The sequence below is a fragment of the Lissotriton vulgaris genome, unplaced genomic scaffold (assembly GCF_964263255.1).
Source record: "Lissotriton vulgaris unplaced genomic scaffold, aLisVul1.2 SCAFFOLD_2917, whole genome shotgun sequence".
NCBI lineage: Eukaryota > Metazoa > Chordata > Amphibia > Caudata > Salamandridae > Lissotriton > Lissotriton vulgaris.
The window spans coordinates 229,835-247,632 of NW_028251486.1; the positions used below are offsets into that span (position 1 = coordinate 229,835).

The 17,798-nt window shown below is 44.8% G+C and overlaps 1 protein-coding gene across 1 annotated transcript in view; it reads right to left on the reverse strand.

Annotated features, from left to right (window-relative positions):
- Positions 1–12,193: 12,193 nt before the first annotated feature.
- The window catches only part of LOC147662874 (delta and Notch-like epidermal growth factor-related receptor), a 47,024-nt gene continuing 41,419 nt past the window's right edge, over positions 12,194–17,798 (reverse strand). The window contains exon 2 of the mRNA XM_086950830.1: positions 12,194–13,169. Coding sequence (XP_086806956.1) covers positions 13,058–13,169 — 112 coding nt within the window. The 3' untranslated portion in view covers positions 12,194–13,057. The remainder of the gene's footprint in view (positions 13,170–17,798) is intronic.

The window sequence follows — 17,798 nt, forward strand, 5'->3', positions numbered from 1 at the left end:
AAACGAGCTCCTCAAGGCTATTGTGAGAGTCCTTCGATCTATAGTCAGGCTTTGAAAACACAGCTTGATACGATTGTCTTACCTGATGTTGCTGCTCTTATTCAGTATGTTGACTATTTATTAGTTGCTGCTGATAATGAGGAGATTTGTAAAGAAGCTACTTTGTCGTTGTTGCGTCATTTGTCTGACTTCCATCATAAGGTGTCTCTTTCGAAGTTGCAGTATTGTCGACAAGAAGTGACCTATTTAGGTCATCTCTTATCGAAGGAGAGAAGAAGATTGACCCCAGAAAGAATTCAAGCGATTGCGAGAATGAGTGTGCCAACCACGCAGAGAGAAGTGCGTGCTTTCTTGGGTATTACTTCATACTGTAGGCAATGGATTCCAAATTTTTCGCTCCTTGCGAAGCCTTTGCTAGCTCTTACTGTTAAGGATACTCCGAATCCTACTCCTTGGACTGACGAATGCCAGAAGAGTTTTTCTGAATTACGTGATGCGTTGTGTTCGGTTCCTGTGTTGGGTACTCCCGACTACAGCAAGCCTTTTACACTCTATGTTCACGAGAGAGAGGGATGTGCATTGTCAGTCCTGACACAGCAGTTCGGCGGTAAACAACATCCATGTGTGTATTTCTCGTCGACTTTGGATCCGGTAGCTAGAGCCTTGCTGAGTTGTTTGAGAGCTACAGCGGCAGCAGCTGTTTCTATCCAACAGTCTGCTGGTTTGGTGATGGATAATACGTTGATTGTGATGGTTCCACATGCAGTGGATACCTTGTGGACAGGACCAAGACACAGCACTTAACTAGTGCTCGATTGTCAGGTTATGAGTTGACACTTTTAGCGAGTCACGTGCATATAAAGAGATGAAACACGTTGAATTCCAGCTATGTTGTTGCCGATTTCTGTAGAGACAGATGTTTTTGAACAGCATGATTGCTTTCTTAGGACAGAAGAGGAAACGAAAGGGAGAATAGACCTTAGGGACACTCCTCTTTCAAAGTGTGATGGTACCTTATGGGTAGATGGTTCATGCTTCAAGCTTCCGAATGGTGATACGACTGCGGCATATGCTGTTACGACTTTGCATACGATTGTTGAAGCTGCACGTATCCCACATAACTCAGCCCAAGCAGCAGAGTTGATTGCATTAACAAGAGCGTGTGTGTTGTCGAAAGGGAAATGAGTGACTGTGTATACTGATAGTCAGTATGCGTTTGGTGTGGCTCACAGTTTTGGTCGCTTGTGGAAGGAACGTGGGTTCCTCACGTCTCATGGAACTAAGATTCAGCATGGTCAGTTGGTGAATGAACTTCTTGAGTCACTTATGTTACCGTTGCAAGTTGCGAGAAATGCAGTGCACACAAGAAGATTACCGATTACTTTGGTCGTGGTAATGCGTTTGCAGATGAAGTTGCGAAAGATGTGCGAAAGATGTGATGAGTCGAATGAATGTTGCAGGTCCGGCGAGATGGGTTCCGGATAGAGGTATGTGTGAAGATACGATAGAGAGCGTGAAGTCAATTCAAGCTGAAGCTACGGAGAAAGAATTGAGTGTATGGAGAAAGAGTACGGGTAAATTGGATTCGACTGGTTGTTGGATTGAGTTGTCAGAGCATCAACAATGGTTGTTACCTGATGCGTACGTGCTTGCAGTGGTTACGATGGCACATGGAATGGCTCATATTAGTGCGAAAGGGATTTGTAAGTTGTTGGCTCCAGTATGGCAGAATGCTGAAATTCCTAAGTGTGCAGAGAATCTGGTTAAGAATTGTATGGTTTGTCTGATGTACAAACCTGGTAAGGGAACTCCAACTCCAGCTGGTCATTTTGCACCTCCGACGTATCCGTTCGAGGTTTTGCAATTAGACTTCATTCATATGGAGAGGTGTTACAACCTGAAATATGTCCTCGTGGTTGTTTGTGCCTTTTCAAAATGGGTAGAAGCATATCCCCTGAAAGATAATACTGCCTTGTCCACAGCTAAAGCCCTGATTAAGGAATTTCTCCCTAGGTATGGTTTGCCGAGAAAGGTCTGGAGTGACAATGGGAGTGAATTTGTGGGTCAAGTGATGAAGAGAGTATGTGATGGATTAGGAATTCGACAGAAGTTTCACGCTGCAAATCATCCCCAATCAGCTGGTTTAGTTGAGTGCTATAATTGCACCTTGAAGCTAAAGTTAGCCAAGATTCAGGCGAGCTCTGGTCTCCAATGGCCCGATGCTTTGCCATTGGCACTTTTGTCAACTAGGATGACAATTCATTCTCGAGTGGGACTTAGTCCTTATGAGATAGTTTTTGGTCGCCCGGCAAATATATGGGGAGTGCCGAGGCCAACTAAATTTAGCGAAATCGAACATCATGTATTGCTTGACTATCTGTATGATTTGACGGCTAAATTGCGTGTCTTACACCAACAGGTTCACGAAACACTGCCTCAAGCATCTGAAGATCCGGGACACGCCATCGATCCTGGTTCATGGGTCCTGGTCAAGAACGTTCAGCGGACAAAGAACGATCAGCCCCGCTGGACCGGACCTTACTTGGTGTTATTATCAACGCAATCTGCGGTGCGAGTGCACGGGAAAAAGAACTGGATCCAGGGCGTACATTTAAGAGAGCTCCTTTGCCTCTGCCGTACGACCGGTGGGTCCAGAAAGGTATTGCTGATTCAGAAAGTGAGACCGTGCCTCGTTTTGTGCCGTTCAGCAATGCATGTTTAATTGGGACAAGTTCTGAGCGTGAGAATGACGATATTCTGCAAGAAGCTGTGCCTCCATAAGTTCGCTTGGACACTTCCGAACCTGAACTTTTGTTTCGTGAACAGACATTGCCTGGTAAAGGCCGCTATAATTTACGACCGAGAGTCGGACTAATAAAGCAATAAAATCTATCCTTTGCTATTTTTTTTAAACTAAGCTCTCCCATCTGAGAAACTGTTTTGACCGATTTTTGTTTTTCGAACCGCCATCCGGGTTCAGCTGTAGGGTCGCGGTATAAAGACTCAGAGCGTACGGCCGTGTAGACACAAGGTCGACGGTTCTGGTTTGTTCTAGGGCGTTCCCTGGGACATTCAGAGGTACACTGAGCGAATCGAACCAACTGCCGCGAACAGCACGGTTAGAGGATGGAGTTTTTCAAGATGGAGAGACCTGTTGATGAAATTAACTTTAAGAGAGAAATGTGCAAAATTATGAGTAGAAAATGTTTTCTAATAATGTGCCTTCTAATGCTACTTGGCATAATGATGTTTTTGATAGGATATGTAACTTTCTCTTTTCAGGTGACGTTTGCACCCACTACACAATCCATATCTTCTTCTACTGTTTCTGCGCATTCTTTTCACTCTTTTCCTGAACATGAGTCCACTAGAAGACTAGAATTTATTAATAACTCCTTTGTTCAACTTTTGCACTAACACCAGTTAGTAGTGAGCCTTATGCCTCACACTACTGATAAAGGTATTCCTTACCTGGTTCTGCCTTTCAGCTACAATGGTTCTGTGTGGGCATACAGAACGATGTTTATCTATGCTCGTGAAGTTTACCCCCTGCGTTCTGTGAAAGACAATCCAAAGAATAGTGCTCTAGTCAAGGGTATAGTAGACATGATTAGTGGAATTGACTCCTATGAGACTATCCCGAGAGATGAGACACTAGCGTATATTGGATGGAACGTGACTGGATATGGTGTTAGTCTGGGTGGAAACCAGCGAGCGAAAAGATCGTCTCCGATTTGGATCGTACCCCATCGTGGTCATTTTTGTCTGCAAGGTAATGTCAAGAATCCGAGAGCTCAGTTAGGGAAGAGTATTTGCACTGAGACGTATGTTTTTGCGTCCCAGTCTTCCCTATCGTTTTTAGCAGCCAAGGGTACCTATTTTGTCTGTTACGATAGAGCATATACATGGTTGCCCCCTGATTTCTCGGGTACATGATATGTCTCGTTCCTGTTGCCTCCCACGTATACAGCTGCGGCAGATTACCATAAGACGAGAGTTGTTAGAGGTGTCTTCAGTAAGGAAGATACCGCTGGACAAGAATTGGGAGATTTTCTAAAGGGTTTTCTGCCGTTTTGGGGACCAATGGTTAACAGCAGGAACATACTGCAATTGACGAGAGTGGTTGAGTCCACCGTAGTTGAGACTGTCGGTGCCCTTAGTAATTTGACTGCCGAGCTCCAGTCCGATCGCGTTATGACTCTTCAGAACAGAGTTGCGTTAGATGTCATACTTGCAGATAGAGGAGGGGTATGTAAATTTATTCAATCGAGCTGCTGCGTTTTCATTCCAGATAACGCTCCAACAGTGTGCCAAGCCATTTCCAAGCTACGTAAGATCTCCGAGTCTATACACGTGGACGAAGGAGATTGGTCGTTAATGGGATGGTTTTGGGGATTGTTATCCACTTGGGAATGGAAGATTCTGATGATCATTGGGATGGTTTTAGCTATCCTTTTCCTGTTCTGTCTTTGTATACAGTGTGCTCCTGCTATGTGTGGCCTTTGTGCTACTTCGTGTGCGAGGAGACCTGTCCAGAAAGAGCTACTAAGTAATAGGATGATGCTACAGCAACATCTTGATCATCTGATGAATATAGACCTGGATTCAGACTGACATGAGTTTAGGTGATTGCCTATGTAAGGGCAAAAGGAGGGTTCTGAGGTTCTGTGATTTTGAACCCGTTTTTATAAATGTCATGGTATCGCTACGAATTTGGTAGTAATGGACCCCAAATGGCAAGTGCGGCAAGTACGAGTGTTTTCGTCTTGTTCGAGTGATGGATTCATTATGAAATTAGGGATTTCATTCTGAACCGTCGGGTTCCATTTCGTGTACAACAGCCATTTTGTGGTTGCCCTCACATAGGCCGATGACTACGGCCGAACGAGTCCTTGGGACACGTATACCTTTAGCTGACTTCTGTGTGACCTGAGTGAGCTGACTTTGTTGCCCGAAGCTAACTTGCTGAGCCAGTTCCTTGTCCGGCAGCTGGTCAAGATAGAGATCAAAGAGCAGGACATTGCTGAGTTTATGGTACACGCACACACCCTTCTATCTTGCTTCTCATCTGTTTCTGTTCCTTCTTTTATGGCCTATTTATGATTTGAGTTTGTGGTCTTTTATTATGGGTTCGTCCGGCCTGTCCGAGCAAGAATGTTGGGCTTTCCCGTGTAATTGATGATGGGCTGGACAACTGGAAAGTGGGCTTGTCATTATGTGATACCTTTTGCAATGTCATCTGTGATTGGATAGTTTGTAAATAATTGGTGCTAGTCAGGAATGTGATTTTTAGCATAAAAGACGATGTCTCGCAATACGAAAATTGTGCAGTCTCTAGCGAACCACCCGTGTCGTGCTTCGTAGACTTCTGTTCCTGGTTGCAGCCGATAAATTTGATCTTTGACGCCACCAAGAAGTATCCTGTGTCTCTGTATGCCAAGACAGGTGAACTCGAAGACATCGGGCGTTTCCCCTGGCGCCGATGGGTTCTAAAACCCGGTTCTTCACTACTCGCCCTGAGACATTATAGTTGAAGGAATTGGGATGTTGGGGAACCATTGGCGGGGACCCCTTGGGCCACCTGTTGTGGCCCAGGGTTTACCCTGACTGTGACAGACACTTTGTGTTGTCTGAGGTATTGGGGTGGGGGGGAGAGTTGTTTCTTGTTTTGAAATGTTCATTTCAGCTGTGGCACAGGCATAGCTGCACCATACACCTTACACACACCCTTTGCATATAGCAACCCCCTAATGGGATAGATGGCTACACATACCACTAATATAGAGCTCGGTGGCTCAAGATCATGACGTGGAATGTCTGTGGGGTACTAGACAAAATTAAGCGGGGAGCAGTTCTAAAAGGTTGTATCTGGGCATACTTCTCATGCAAGAAACCCATATGCTGGGGATCAAGGCACCCTGCCTAGCCTGATATGTGTTTACTCAGGTTTTACACTCTGGATTTGCCCGGGGGTCACGAGGTACAGCGATCCTAGTGCACCGCAGGGTCCCCTTCAGGGTCTCTAGAATATGGCCCGACCGGGTGGGGGTACACCTTCATCACAGGCACAATTTATGGGGTATCACTGACACTTGGCTATCTTTATGTTCCACCTCCGCTGGGGCAAACTCTGGTGGACAAAATAATACACCTATGGGGGGAGCTCCCAGAGAACCTAACAGTGATAGGGGCGATTGGAACAATACAATTGGACCCTTCAACCACTGGCGGGCAGCAAGCCATAGATGGAACGGAGGGGAAACTAGACTGTACGGTCTGGTTTCTACCTTTGGGTGGGCGGATGCATGGCGTGTATCACCCAGCAGAGTCTGGCTTCACAAACCTTTCGGCGGCACACGCTCCCTCTCTAGAATTGACTATCTTTTCCTTCCAAGGGCGTATGTACATGAAGTTACAGGAGTTTCCATCCTTCCTAGGGGCCTCTCAGTTCACTACCCAGTAACAATAAAACTACACATAGGGCCCTCCTCTTCCCCCTTCAGATGGCCCATGTCACCCTGGCACCTGAGTGACACGCTTACCACGCCACCATTAGGCAAAGAATCTTGGACTACTTAGACTCCAACGTAAACACCGCCCCCTCTTGTTCGATACTTTGGGAAGCGCTTAAGCCCACAATACGGGGAGTTGATATCAACCACCATGCTGGGGACAAGCATCGCCATCAGGCCGAGGTGGTGGAGCTCGAGGCGTGCCAATGTGCTCCAAAGACCAAAGTAAAAGAAGGCACTAGACCCAATGCCATTTGCGATCTTCTCCTTACGCAGCAGCAGCTACAGCAACTGCTTACAAATGAAGCTCAGCACATCTTGCAGACAATCCAATCCAGAATATATCAGTGGGGGGATAAATCCAGTGAAATGTTGCACCATCTCTGTCAGGTGGTGTTGTCGCCCACCCTAGTACTGGCGTTGCGTAACTCAGTGGGGACTCTATATACAACGCCTATCTCAGTCGCTCAAGTGTACCCATCATATTACTCCATACTCTACATGAAACAGGAGGCCATTACTAAAGATCAAATCGAGGAATTCCTCTGCTACCGGGTCACATTTGCGAGCAGTTGGATGAACCAATCACAGTCGAAGAACTTAACCAAACAGTATGCCTACGACCGGGCAAAGCTTCGGGTCCGAAAGGGTTCCTTAGTGAATTTCTGCAATCCCATATGTCCCTCCTGGGCCCACATCTCCTTGCGGCACTCCATGAAACCCTGGAGCAGCGCATCCTTCCCCCAGATTGGCGCCATGCAGAAATTGTGGTGTTCCTCAAGCCGGGTCGTCCGCCTGAGGAGCCCTGCTCATACCGCCTTATCTCTCTTCTGAACTTTGAGCCCAAACTCTTAGGTAAGATGCTGGCAGATTGTCTACACACATACACTCTGGAGCTTGTCCATCGGACCAGGCGGGTTTCATGCCACACAGATCCACACAACACAACATTCATCAGGTGCATAATGCTATTGCAAAAGCCCCAGATCTTGGGAGCCCTGCGGCCCTCCTAATTGCCTACATCAATAAGGCCTTCAACTCCCTTAGCTGGGAGCACTCTTGCGAACACTCAACTTCAGCCCGTGTTTCCTTTCATACGTCCTCCTACTATACTTGGGCCTCTCAGCCTCAGTGCGGGTGTCAGGGATGTTCACTCTACCTCTTACTCTTTGCTTTAGTTAGTTAAGATAGTTTGTAGAGCGCAGAGCTGCCCCAGCAACAGGGCATCCCGGCGCTAAGCAGAAATAGAACATGAACAGCGAGTATCCCTCCTGAGGAAAGACAGAAAGGGCCAGGGAAGACAAGTGGTTCAAAGGAGGGGAACTTAATGCGGGAACAGATGGGTCTTTACCGCTTTTCGGAAAATCAAGTAGTTATCCATGCTCTTGATGTGGGACCGAAGATCATTCCAAAGCTGGGCAGCCAGAACGCGGAACAAGCGACCACCAGCACGTGCCCTCTCCACACTTGGTACAGAATCCAGATTTTTGCCTGCAGAGCGCAAATGACGCAGGGGAGTGTAGAACGAGAGCAGGCCAGATATTAAACCAGAGGTGGGAGATTTCAAGATCTTTCAACTCCACTCGTCTCTCCACTGGCAGCCAGTGTAGTCGCCGAATGGTACTAGAGGTGGGGCAACGACTGGGCATGGCAAGAAGCGTTCTGGCTGCGACATTTTGGACCCTCTGAAGTCTTGAGATCCCGGTCTTATTGAGCCCAAAATAAAACACGTTGGCGTAGTCCAGTCTAGATAGAACAGATGCTTGAACAATGGTCTGCCGGATGGAAGGGTCAAAGAAACCCAGCATGGGTCTGAGCCTGCGCAGAATGCCAAAACATGTCGCCGCCACCATCTTAGTTTAAGTTTGGAAGCTCAGCGCTAAGTCAACCCAAACGCCCAGATTTTCACCACCTTTTTTGGAATAGGGGGGGTCCCAAGGAGGAGGGCCACCAATGCCCGCTCCACAGCTCATGATCCTTCCCAACCAGCAGGACCTTGGTCTTGCTGGCGTTGAGCTGTAGGCAACTGGCAGTCAGCCACTCTGCTACATCCGCCAAGCCACTTGAAAACTTGGCTGCATCATTTTGGCAATCATTGGAGAGGGTGACTACAAGTTGAGTGTCATCAGCATATGACACAATAGTCAACCCTCTCCTTTTAGCTAGTAAGGCCAGCGGCTGAACATACAAGTTAAGAAGTGTAGGGCTAAGCGCAGAGCCCAGTGGGACCCCCTGTTTGATGGAATACATCCTAGATGAAAAAGGGGGCCGAAACTTGGAAAACTATCTGAGAGGAAAGAGGTAAATCAGGTCAGGGCAGCGCCCGCAATGCCAGCCTCCTTCAGTCTTTGAGTCTTTAGCGATCGAGCCCGTGGCAGCATGGGTAAGGAGAGACCCCTGATGCGGGGATATGACTGGTCCGTAGAAACATCAGACAGAATCGCATTATATGCAGACGACGTCCTGTTCTTTTTTATAGAGCCCTGGTTTTCTGGCCCAGGTATTTTGCAAATCTTGGGAGTATTCGGAGAAACCACTGGGCTTAAAACCAATCAGGCAAAGTCCATGCTGTTTCCGGTCTGCGGAGACCAGGGGAGGGACACATGGTTGATGCAACTCACACACCCTACAGAGGGATTCCCATAGCTAGGGGTGTATATTTCTCTGTGCCTGGCTGTCTCATGGTTGAATATTATTGCCCGGATTGTGCCACAACTCAGAGAGAATATTGAAGCGTGGTCAATTCTGCCTTTATCCTTATATGGGCGGTCAGCCATTTTCAAGATGGTCTTCCTCCCGTGAATATTGTACTGACTTCAAAACGGCCAATTAAAACCCTCCTTAATCAGTTACTGTGGGGAGGATGCGCAATTAGGGTGGCCCTCCGGACATGTATACAATCTACTTATTGCGGAGGGATCGCTGTGGCTGACATTTATGCCTACTACTCTGCCTCTCACCTACTCAATATTAATGAGTGATGGTATAGTGAGTAGACAGACCTGGCTTTCACTGTCAAAAGATGAGCAATGAACCCTCAAACCTTGCTAGACCGCCTATATTCCCAGTCAAACCTAGATCATCTGTCACCAGCGTGTAACGTGGTCATATGACTATGGCGGGGTTCAGTTAGGAAGAAGGGCTGGAGAGGGTGACAGAAGCCAACAACTCTACTCTGGCACGGCACTTACCTACACTAGGTTGCCACTCTACCTGGGTTTAGGGCTTGAACAATATTGGGATCTCAACACTTGGTGACATAATGCACAGGACGGTGCTCAAGTCCTTCCAACAACTACAAATAGAATTCCAGCTACACAGCAGCCAATTCTACAGATACCTCCAACTCAGGCATGCACTGATGCCCTACACTTGTTCCCGGAATGACCCACCAGACTTCCACCCACTGGAGGGACGTTTACTGATCAGAGTCCTAGGCTCACACAAGATTCAACCGATTTAACAAACGTTAATTACTCATAATCGCACCACATTAGAAACATTACATGCGACCTAAGAGGGAGATATCCCAGATCTCACTGTGGACGATTGGACCGAAGCTCTGGCAAGCCCCATGGAGCTGTTACTGCAACCCGGTATCGCCTCATCTAATTTAAGTATATACGCAGGGCATACTACACGAGATCCCGACTTTGGCGAATGGGCATGATCCGGTCCCCCACTTGTCTCCATTGCGGAGATGAAGAGGCAACTTTTCAACACTGTGGAGCTGTAAGGCATTTCTGCCCTTCTGGTTAAAGGTGGCTTCCTGCCTAGAACAGGTCTTATTGTGGCAACTTGCCCTAGACCCCAAACAATTTGGTCCCACTAGGCCATATACAGAGGTATAGATCTACCCCTGGTTCCACCCTAGGGATCCTCCATCCTATACCTCACTCATACACGTAGGTTTGGAGTCTTCCAGGGTCAGTGAATATGATTTCACTGGACATTTGATTTTGATTATCCATGGACGGGGGGTGTATTATCGGTGCCAAAGTTAATTTGTCACAGTTCTTTTTCTTCTCTGGTACTGGCTATACTTTTGCAGCATGTATGTAATTGGGCCTCATGGGCCTGGATGTACTGTTGAAAATGGCATTAAAATTTGTTGTGAAAAAAAAAAACATCCTGGGTGATTTGATGGGCAGAACTCGTCGTCATACATCATCGCTATAATTTACTAAATTACATAAAAGATGCTTCAAATTAATTTCAGTCACTGGTAATTACTCGGGCCTCATCCCAGTCCATCAATATTTTGCACATCATGGCACCTCAGTTTGGTCCCAGCTATATGCATTCAGTCTCGACCCTACTCTAATGGGAACAGTCCCACCTGAACTTTCAAGCCAGGCCCTCCCTGACCTGGAACCCAAGCAGCCCAGGAATGGTTTTCCCCTTGTGGGTCCCATACTCACAGTGCCATTGAAATCAAGCTCTACCAGGCTGATAAGCCCTTAGCCCTATACAAGGACTGATGAAGTCATTGCACAGAACTGTTTTACTTTGACATGGTTCTGTGTACCTAGAGTTTCCTGCTGTACTGGTCAGCGGATTATATGCTGGAAGCTATTTGGTCAATTATGCTTTACTGGACACAACTGTGTTTGCATTAAAATCAAAATTTAATAAACATACACAACAAATGTGAATATCATGAAAATCTGGCATGAATACATCTATCCTGGACTTAATCTGGACACCTTTGCATTAGAAGGTCCCTGTCTTATGAAAGCCTATCAGCGTGTTACTTTCGGCTCACAGCAACAAGTAGATACTGGGCCAGATGTACGACCCTAAATTGCATGCGCAAACGGGTTTGCGACCTGTTTGTGACCTGTTTGTACAGACAAAATGGCCCAGGGCCATGTACAATTCCTAAATAGCGAGTCACAATGTATTTGCGACTCGCTATTTAGGAATTGCGAGTTGCAATTAGAAAGGGGCAGTTCCCTTCCTAATTGCATCCGCAAACCAAAATACGAATGTTTTGTGACCGCAATTGCGGCTGCAAAACACTCTCAAATTACCACCCTCTTCAAGAGGGTGATAATGCAGTCGCAAGTTGGAAGGGGTCCCTAGGGGACCCCTTCCACATTGTGACTGTCCCTAAAAATATTTTTTTAAGGGCAGGTAGTGGTTCCAGGGACCACTACTTACCCTTAAAAAATTAAACAAAAACGTTTAGGGCTGCATTAAAAAATAAAAACTGCTTTATTTAAAAGCAGTCCCAGACATGGTGGTCTGCTGAGCCCAGCAGGCCACCATACTTGGGAGGGCCTGTCATGCCCAATGGCCTCGCAAATTGCTAGAGGCTTATTAATATTAATGAGCCTCGCAAATTTGCGACCCTATTTGGGAATCGCAAACAGTGTTAAACACACTGGGCCAGATGTATCAAAGGGTTTTGCCCATTCTGTGTCTATGGGGAAATGTGTTGATACATATGGCCCACTGTTGTTCATGGAAAATTGCACCTCGCAAATTGTGAAATGCAAACGAGTCACAATTTCCGAGGCGTAATTTTGCTGGTCGTACATCTGGCCCCTCGGTTGTTAATTTTAGATTTCATTCTTCATCATATTCTTATTGCTGTGCATCATTGTGCTTGGATGTAAATGTTATACAAAATAAAATCCAATGCTGAATGATAAAAAAAGACTCATAACCATTTAGAATTGACTTGATAACATTTATTCAATCAATATCCTTTGAAATCAGCGAGAACTTGAAGACTTGAAGGAGCATATTAGCAGTCAAATACATCTAAAGAAATAAAAAGAACTACATTTAAATCAGGTGCACTATGAGAAATGCGCAATCTTTAACGAGTTGATACATTAGCAACTATTGAAAAGCAAACAACTGTGACTAGTTTACGCACAATATAAAATTTCTGACATATCAAAGAAAAATGTAGATTCAATCCAGTCCTAAATTGCCCTGTTGGGCACTTTCGTGCTATACTTTTTAAAAAGCCTAGCATGAATACTATTACAAAAATGACAAACACTAAACAAAGAGTGGTTAAGCAATTACTAGGAAACAAAGAATGCAGAAACTGATTATGTGCCCATGCATGGGATAGGTCAAGAGCTAATTCATCCATGTTAAGATAGTTAAATCTTCCTACTTAAGATTCGTTTCACAACACACACATTTGAACTGTTTCATTTTGTAATTGATATACTGTGTATTATACCACACATCTTTTACTAACCCTACTTGGGAAGCTAGCACTGAAATGCCACACAGAAACACTCCCTTCATTGTTGCGACTACCACAATGTGGCTGCTTCCTGTGTCAGTGTCGACTATAAAAGTAACACTCACTGTAACAAGCTTTCATTTTGTATCTGCCTTCATTTGAGTTGAAATGTTCAGAAAATCCAATTTCAAAAGCTGCAGAACATTTGTCCCCAGCGGTTCTACTGAAAATTCTTAAGAAGCTTACAGTCTAAATTTCGTATGTTTTTCTTAAAAATACTTAGTTGGGTTAGTACTCCCCTCTTTTGAAAAAAGAACCAAAACCCATTGATAGATTACAAATCTTTTGTTTTTATCAGCGTGACCAAAGGTTTGTCGTCTGGGCTGTAATCTTCGTATGCTATTGGGGTGGCATCATACATTGCTGGTCTGGACTTCTTTCCAAACCTGTAACACAGAAAATTACAAGAAGTCAGAATCCTACCACAATGTACTGAAGTACAACAGTAACATGATAGATTCACACAAATCATAACCCCCTAATAAAACAATTACCAGTTAAGGAGTAGTATAAAGTAGCCTTTTTAGCATGTTTGTAGCACAGGGGCATAGAAAAACAAACATTCCAGTCGGCTGTTATATAGCAAGTGGGAAACGTATTCTATGTCTAAACGTTCTTTGTGCTAAACACATAATACAGAGAAAGTAATATACATAAAAAGAATAAAGAATAATATATATATTTGTAAGTACTGTATGAGCGCAATGCTTTATGGTCTTTAAAAAAGACTTTCATAACCACAACAAAGCAAAGGTACCTATGTATGGCTCTAAAATATGGGAACCAGACATCCTCATAAAAGAGCCTTTTTTCTCAATTTAAGATAATTCGTCCCCCACGAATGCTCTAGTGGCGAATGGCCATTGTTGTAGGATGTTCTTGAGGAGTGGGGAATCCTAACAACATAATACTTTGGAGCAATTTACAAGAACCAAACGCATCTGTACAGATGCGTCAGTTTCCCTGCGCCTTCATACAAAACCATTGCGCCACCATGGATACGCCGCATTTATAATACGGCGCACCATGGCCCAAGGATTGACAGAAATTTGGACGCATCTGTTGCACCAAAAGGGACGCAGTGAAATAAGGAGGTAATACTTTATTTGTTGATTAATAAAAATCATTACATTCAAGAATAAAACACAATGGATTATGAGCATTAGTTTTTACCGATAGAGCACTTATACTACATTGTATTGAAATATATTGTGGTACATTAGTAAACAGTATCATATTTCGCACCAGTCATAGGCGATGTCCCTTCAAATATAAGCTATAAAGGACACAATGGGACGTCCACACTGCCCCCATTTTTTCTAAATTCTCATTTCAATATACCCTAGTTGAAATACAATAGGTAAAGTGCCCTTGTGCGGTGTCTCGCATTTAACAGTAATAACAGGAGTGCACTTAATTAGACCAAATCAATCTATATGATATGGCGGCTATAAAAAACAAAAGCACATATAATGCTAGTATTATAGATGTTCATTTTAAGATTCTTGCAAATTTCACACCTATCAAAAGACCATTTCTCCAAAAAGGCCCATATTTGAAATGCATACGTTGATATTTCAAAAATTAAGATGAGCTAAATGAAGAGTACCGGTGCAATACGTTACAATTAGCAGCAATGGATAAAAGTGCCTGTGCCAAGTCTTTTAGTAACAATAATTAAAGTGCAATTGTGCAGAGCCTTTTATTTAGCAGAAATAATTAAAGAACAATTGTGCAGAATCTAACAGCTAGAAAACATTTTTGAACTGTTAATTAAAATAAATAATTTCTCCTCTTCAGAACGGACCCAATCAATCAATCAATCAATCAATCAAAGCATTTATATAGCGCACTACTCACCCGGAGGGTCTCAAGGCGCTAGGGTAGGGGGGTCCGCTACTGCTCGAACAGTCAGGTCTTGAGCTGCTTCCTGAAGGCAAGGTGGTCCTGGGTCAGGCAGAGGTGGGTCGGGAGGGAGTTCCAAGTATTGGCGGCCAGGTAGGAGAAGGACCTTCCTCCTGTGGTGGCTCTTCGGATGCGGGGGACGGCGGCGAGGGCGTGGCCGGTCGATCGAAGCTGGCGTGTGGGAGCGTAGAAGTTGAGGCGGCTGTTGAGGTATCCTGGGCCTTGGTTGTGTAGGGCTTTGTGTGCGTGGGTGAGGAGACGGAAGGTGATTCTCTTGTTGACCGGGAGCCAGTGCAGATCTCTCAGGTGTCCGGAGATGTGGTTGCGACGCAGGATGTCCAGGATGAGTCGTGGTGAGGCGTTCTGAATCCGCTGGAGTCTCTTCTGGAGTTTGGCGGTGGTTCCGGCGTAGAGGGAGTTGCCATAGTCCAGACGGCTGGTGACGAGGGCCTGGGTGACCGTCTTCCTGGTCTCGGTGGGGATCCATCGGACGATCTTACGTAGCATGCGCAGGATGTTGAAGCACGACGAGGAGACGGCGTTGACTTGTCTGGTTATGGAGAGGGAGGAGTCCAGGATGAAGCCCAGGCTGCGTGCGTGGTCTGTTGGTTTGAGTGCGCTGCCCAGGGCGGGGGGCCACCAGGAGTCGTCCCAGGCGGAGGGTGCAGGTCCCAAGATGAGGACTTCCGTCTTGTCCGAGTTCAGTTTCAGGCGGCTGTTCATCATCCACTTGGCTACTTCTGTCATCCCTTCGTGTAGGTTGGCTCTGGCGGTGGCGGGGTCGTTGGTGAAACAAAACAGATAGTTAATCTTGTATTAGGATTTTACCAGTAGCTACGAACAGTAAAAAAAATGTGTTACAAAATCTTTTAAAAATCTCGAATTGTTTTTCCAATTACTATGAACAATTAAAAACTTTTTAGAAATTCAGATTCAGAGTCATACACAAGACTTTCGGAAAACTTTTTTGGGGGGGTTACAGATTTTTGTTTAAAATTAATAGGATTAACAACATTATCCTGCAAAAACAATCATTAACAGTCTAGACAAGTGATTGGTGTGGGGAGTCGCACTTGGAGAGTAACTTCTTTTCTGCGATAAAAATGAACTTTACAAATTGTGAGGTCAGGCGGGCATATTCCCAGTGAGACAAGTTATAATACCTTGTCGACATGTTCTCACCCCTAATTCGTTGAAGATGGATTTTAACAGAACTTTCCTCTCTTCTAACAGCTGAGAGCATGAAGTTACAACATGCATTAAAGATTCTTTATAAAAACCACATAACCTACAGCTGTTTGAGGACCAGTTTTCCCATGTAGGAATTCCATCCTTTGTGAGACATCTCCCAAACCGTAGCAACATAAATTGGTTTGGTTTGAGATATGATTGAGGTTCTAATTTGGTAAATGAGTTAATAACTGACCAGGAGTGACTCCTTTTTTTTGCAAGCTCATCCTTATCAAGAAGACTCGAGAGAAGAGTAGGTGATCGATTTATTGTCTGTTTGTACACCGCTTTGCTCCTGACTTCGTCTTCAAAAGGTGGAAACTTAAAATTGTTTAAACTCTCTAATAGATAAGCTCTCCAACTCCTAGAATGCTCATACCTCATTATCTCCTGCCAACATTGGTTTGCGAGGGTGCCCGGGTCTGAACGAAAAAAAGAATATAACGATTTTAAAAAGGCTGATTGCGTTAACAGAGATTGTCTTTTCAGACTAAATTCCAATCTGACATTGATATGTCCCATATATCTGGGAACCCCAAAGACAGATTTAAAAACTTTTATATGTAGGTCATCAAGGATTTTTGTGTCTTTCCCATGAAAAATCTTTGAACCATAAGCCAAAGAAGGAATCAGCTTTGCTTTCATAACCTTAAGTATATGTTCATGGTTTGGCCAAGACAACTTATCCCTCAACTTTCTAAAAGCAAAGGACAAGGCTGTAGCTTTTGCTTTGAGGTTAGTGAATTGCTGTTTAAAAGACAGATTATCATCAAATGTTATTCCTAGATACTTGTAATATTTCACAGTTTCAATATGTAACCTGTTATTCTTCCATTCTTTCTTGTCTGTTTTTGTACCACCTATCGTCATTAATTTAGTCTTCTTGGTATTTATTTGTAAACCGTTAGCAGAGACATAGTGATTAAATGAATCGACTAATCTTCTTAGGCCTATGGCAGTGTGACTTAACAAAATGGTGCCGTCAGCATATTGCAAGTATTTGATATATTGGCCTAAGAAGGTAGGTGAGTATATATTGACTACTTTAAAATACAAGGGTAGGCCCGCCATGAAAATATAAAAAAGGCATGGAGCCAGGACGCAACCCTGTTTAATACCACTCTTAGTTTCAAATCGGTAAGTTGTACAACTTCTGTCTCTGACTTTCACCTGGACCCATGTATTAGTGTATAACAATTTAATCATGTCGACCACTTGGTTTGGAATACCCCATTCAGATAGTTTAGCCCAAAGTAGATTGCGGGGGACAGAATCAAAAGCGGCCTTAAGGTTGACAAAACAAATACATAGCTTTTGCTTTCTATACTTTGCTCTTTCGGCCAATAAAGTCAGTAACGTCAAGTTCGTAGTCATTAACCCCTTCGCTGCGGGGGTTAATCCCCTGCTGTGCTGGGGGGGAGGGGGAGCGCACAGAGCCCCCATGCTCATGACGAGCTGAGCTTGTCATAAGCTACGGCGTTCCTGTGCTCATGACGAGCTCAGCTCATCACTGGTGTATTGCCTCCCATGGAACGCTCAGCACAGCGTGGGAATTCTCCCCGCATCTGAGCGTTCCACGGGCCATGACGAGCTGAGCTCGTCATGAGCACCGGAGCGCCATGGCTCATGACGAGCTCAGCTCATCATGAGCATCCAAGGAACTCGACCCTTCGAAAGCCGGTTTGGAAGGTTGGAATTAAATCTTCTTTTACAGCCCATTCTTCCAAGTCATTAAGCAAACAGTTTGAGAAGATTTTTGACTCCACATCTGTTAGGGCAATTAGCCTATAATTTGCAGGGTTGTCTTGTAGACCACTTTTGTAAATCAGCTGTACTATGCTTCCTTGCCATGACTCGGGGACTATTTTAGACTTAATGAC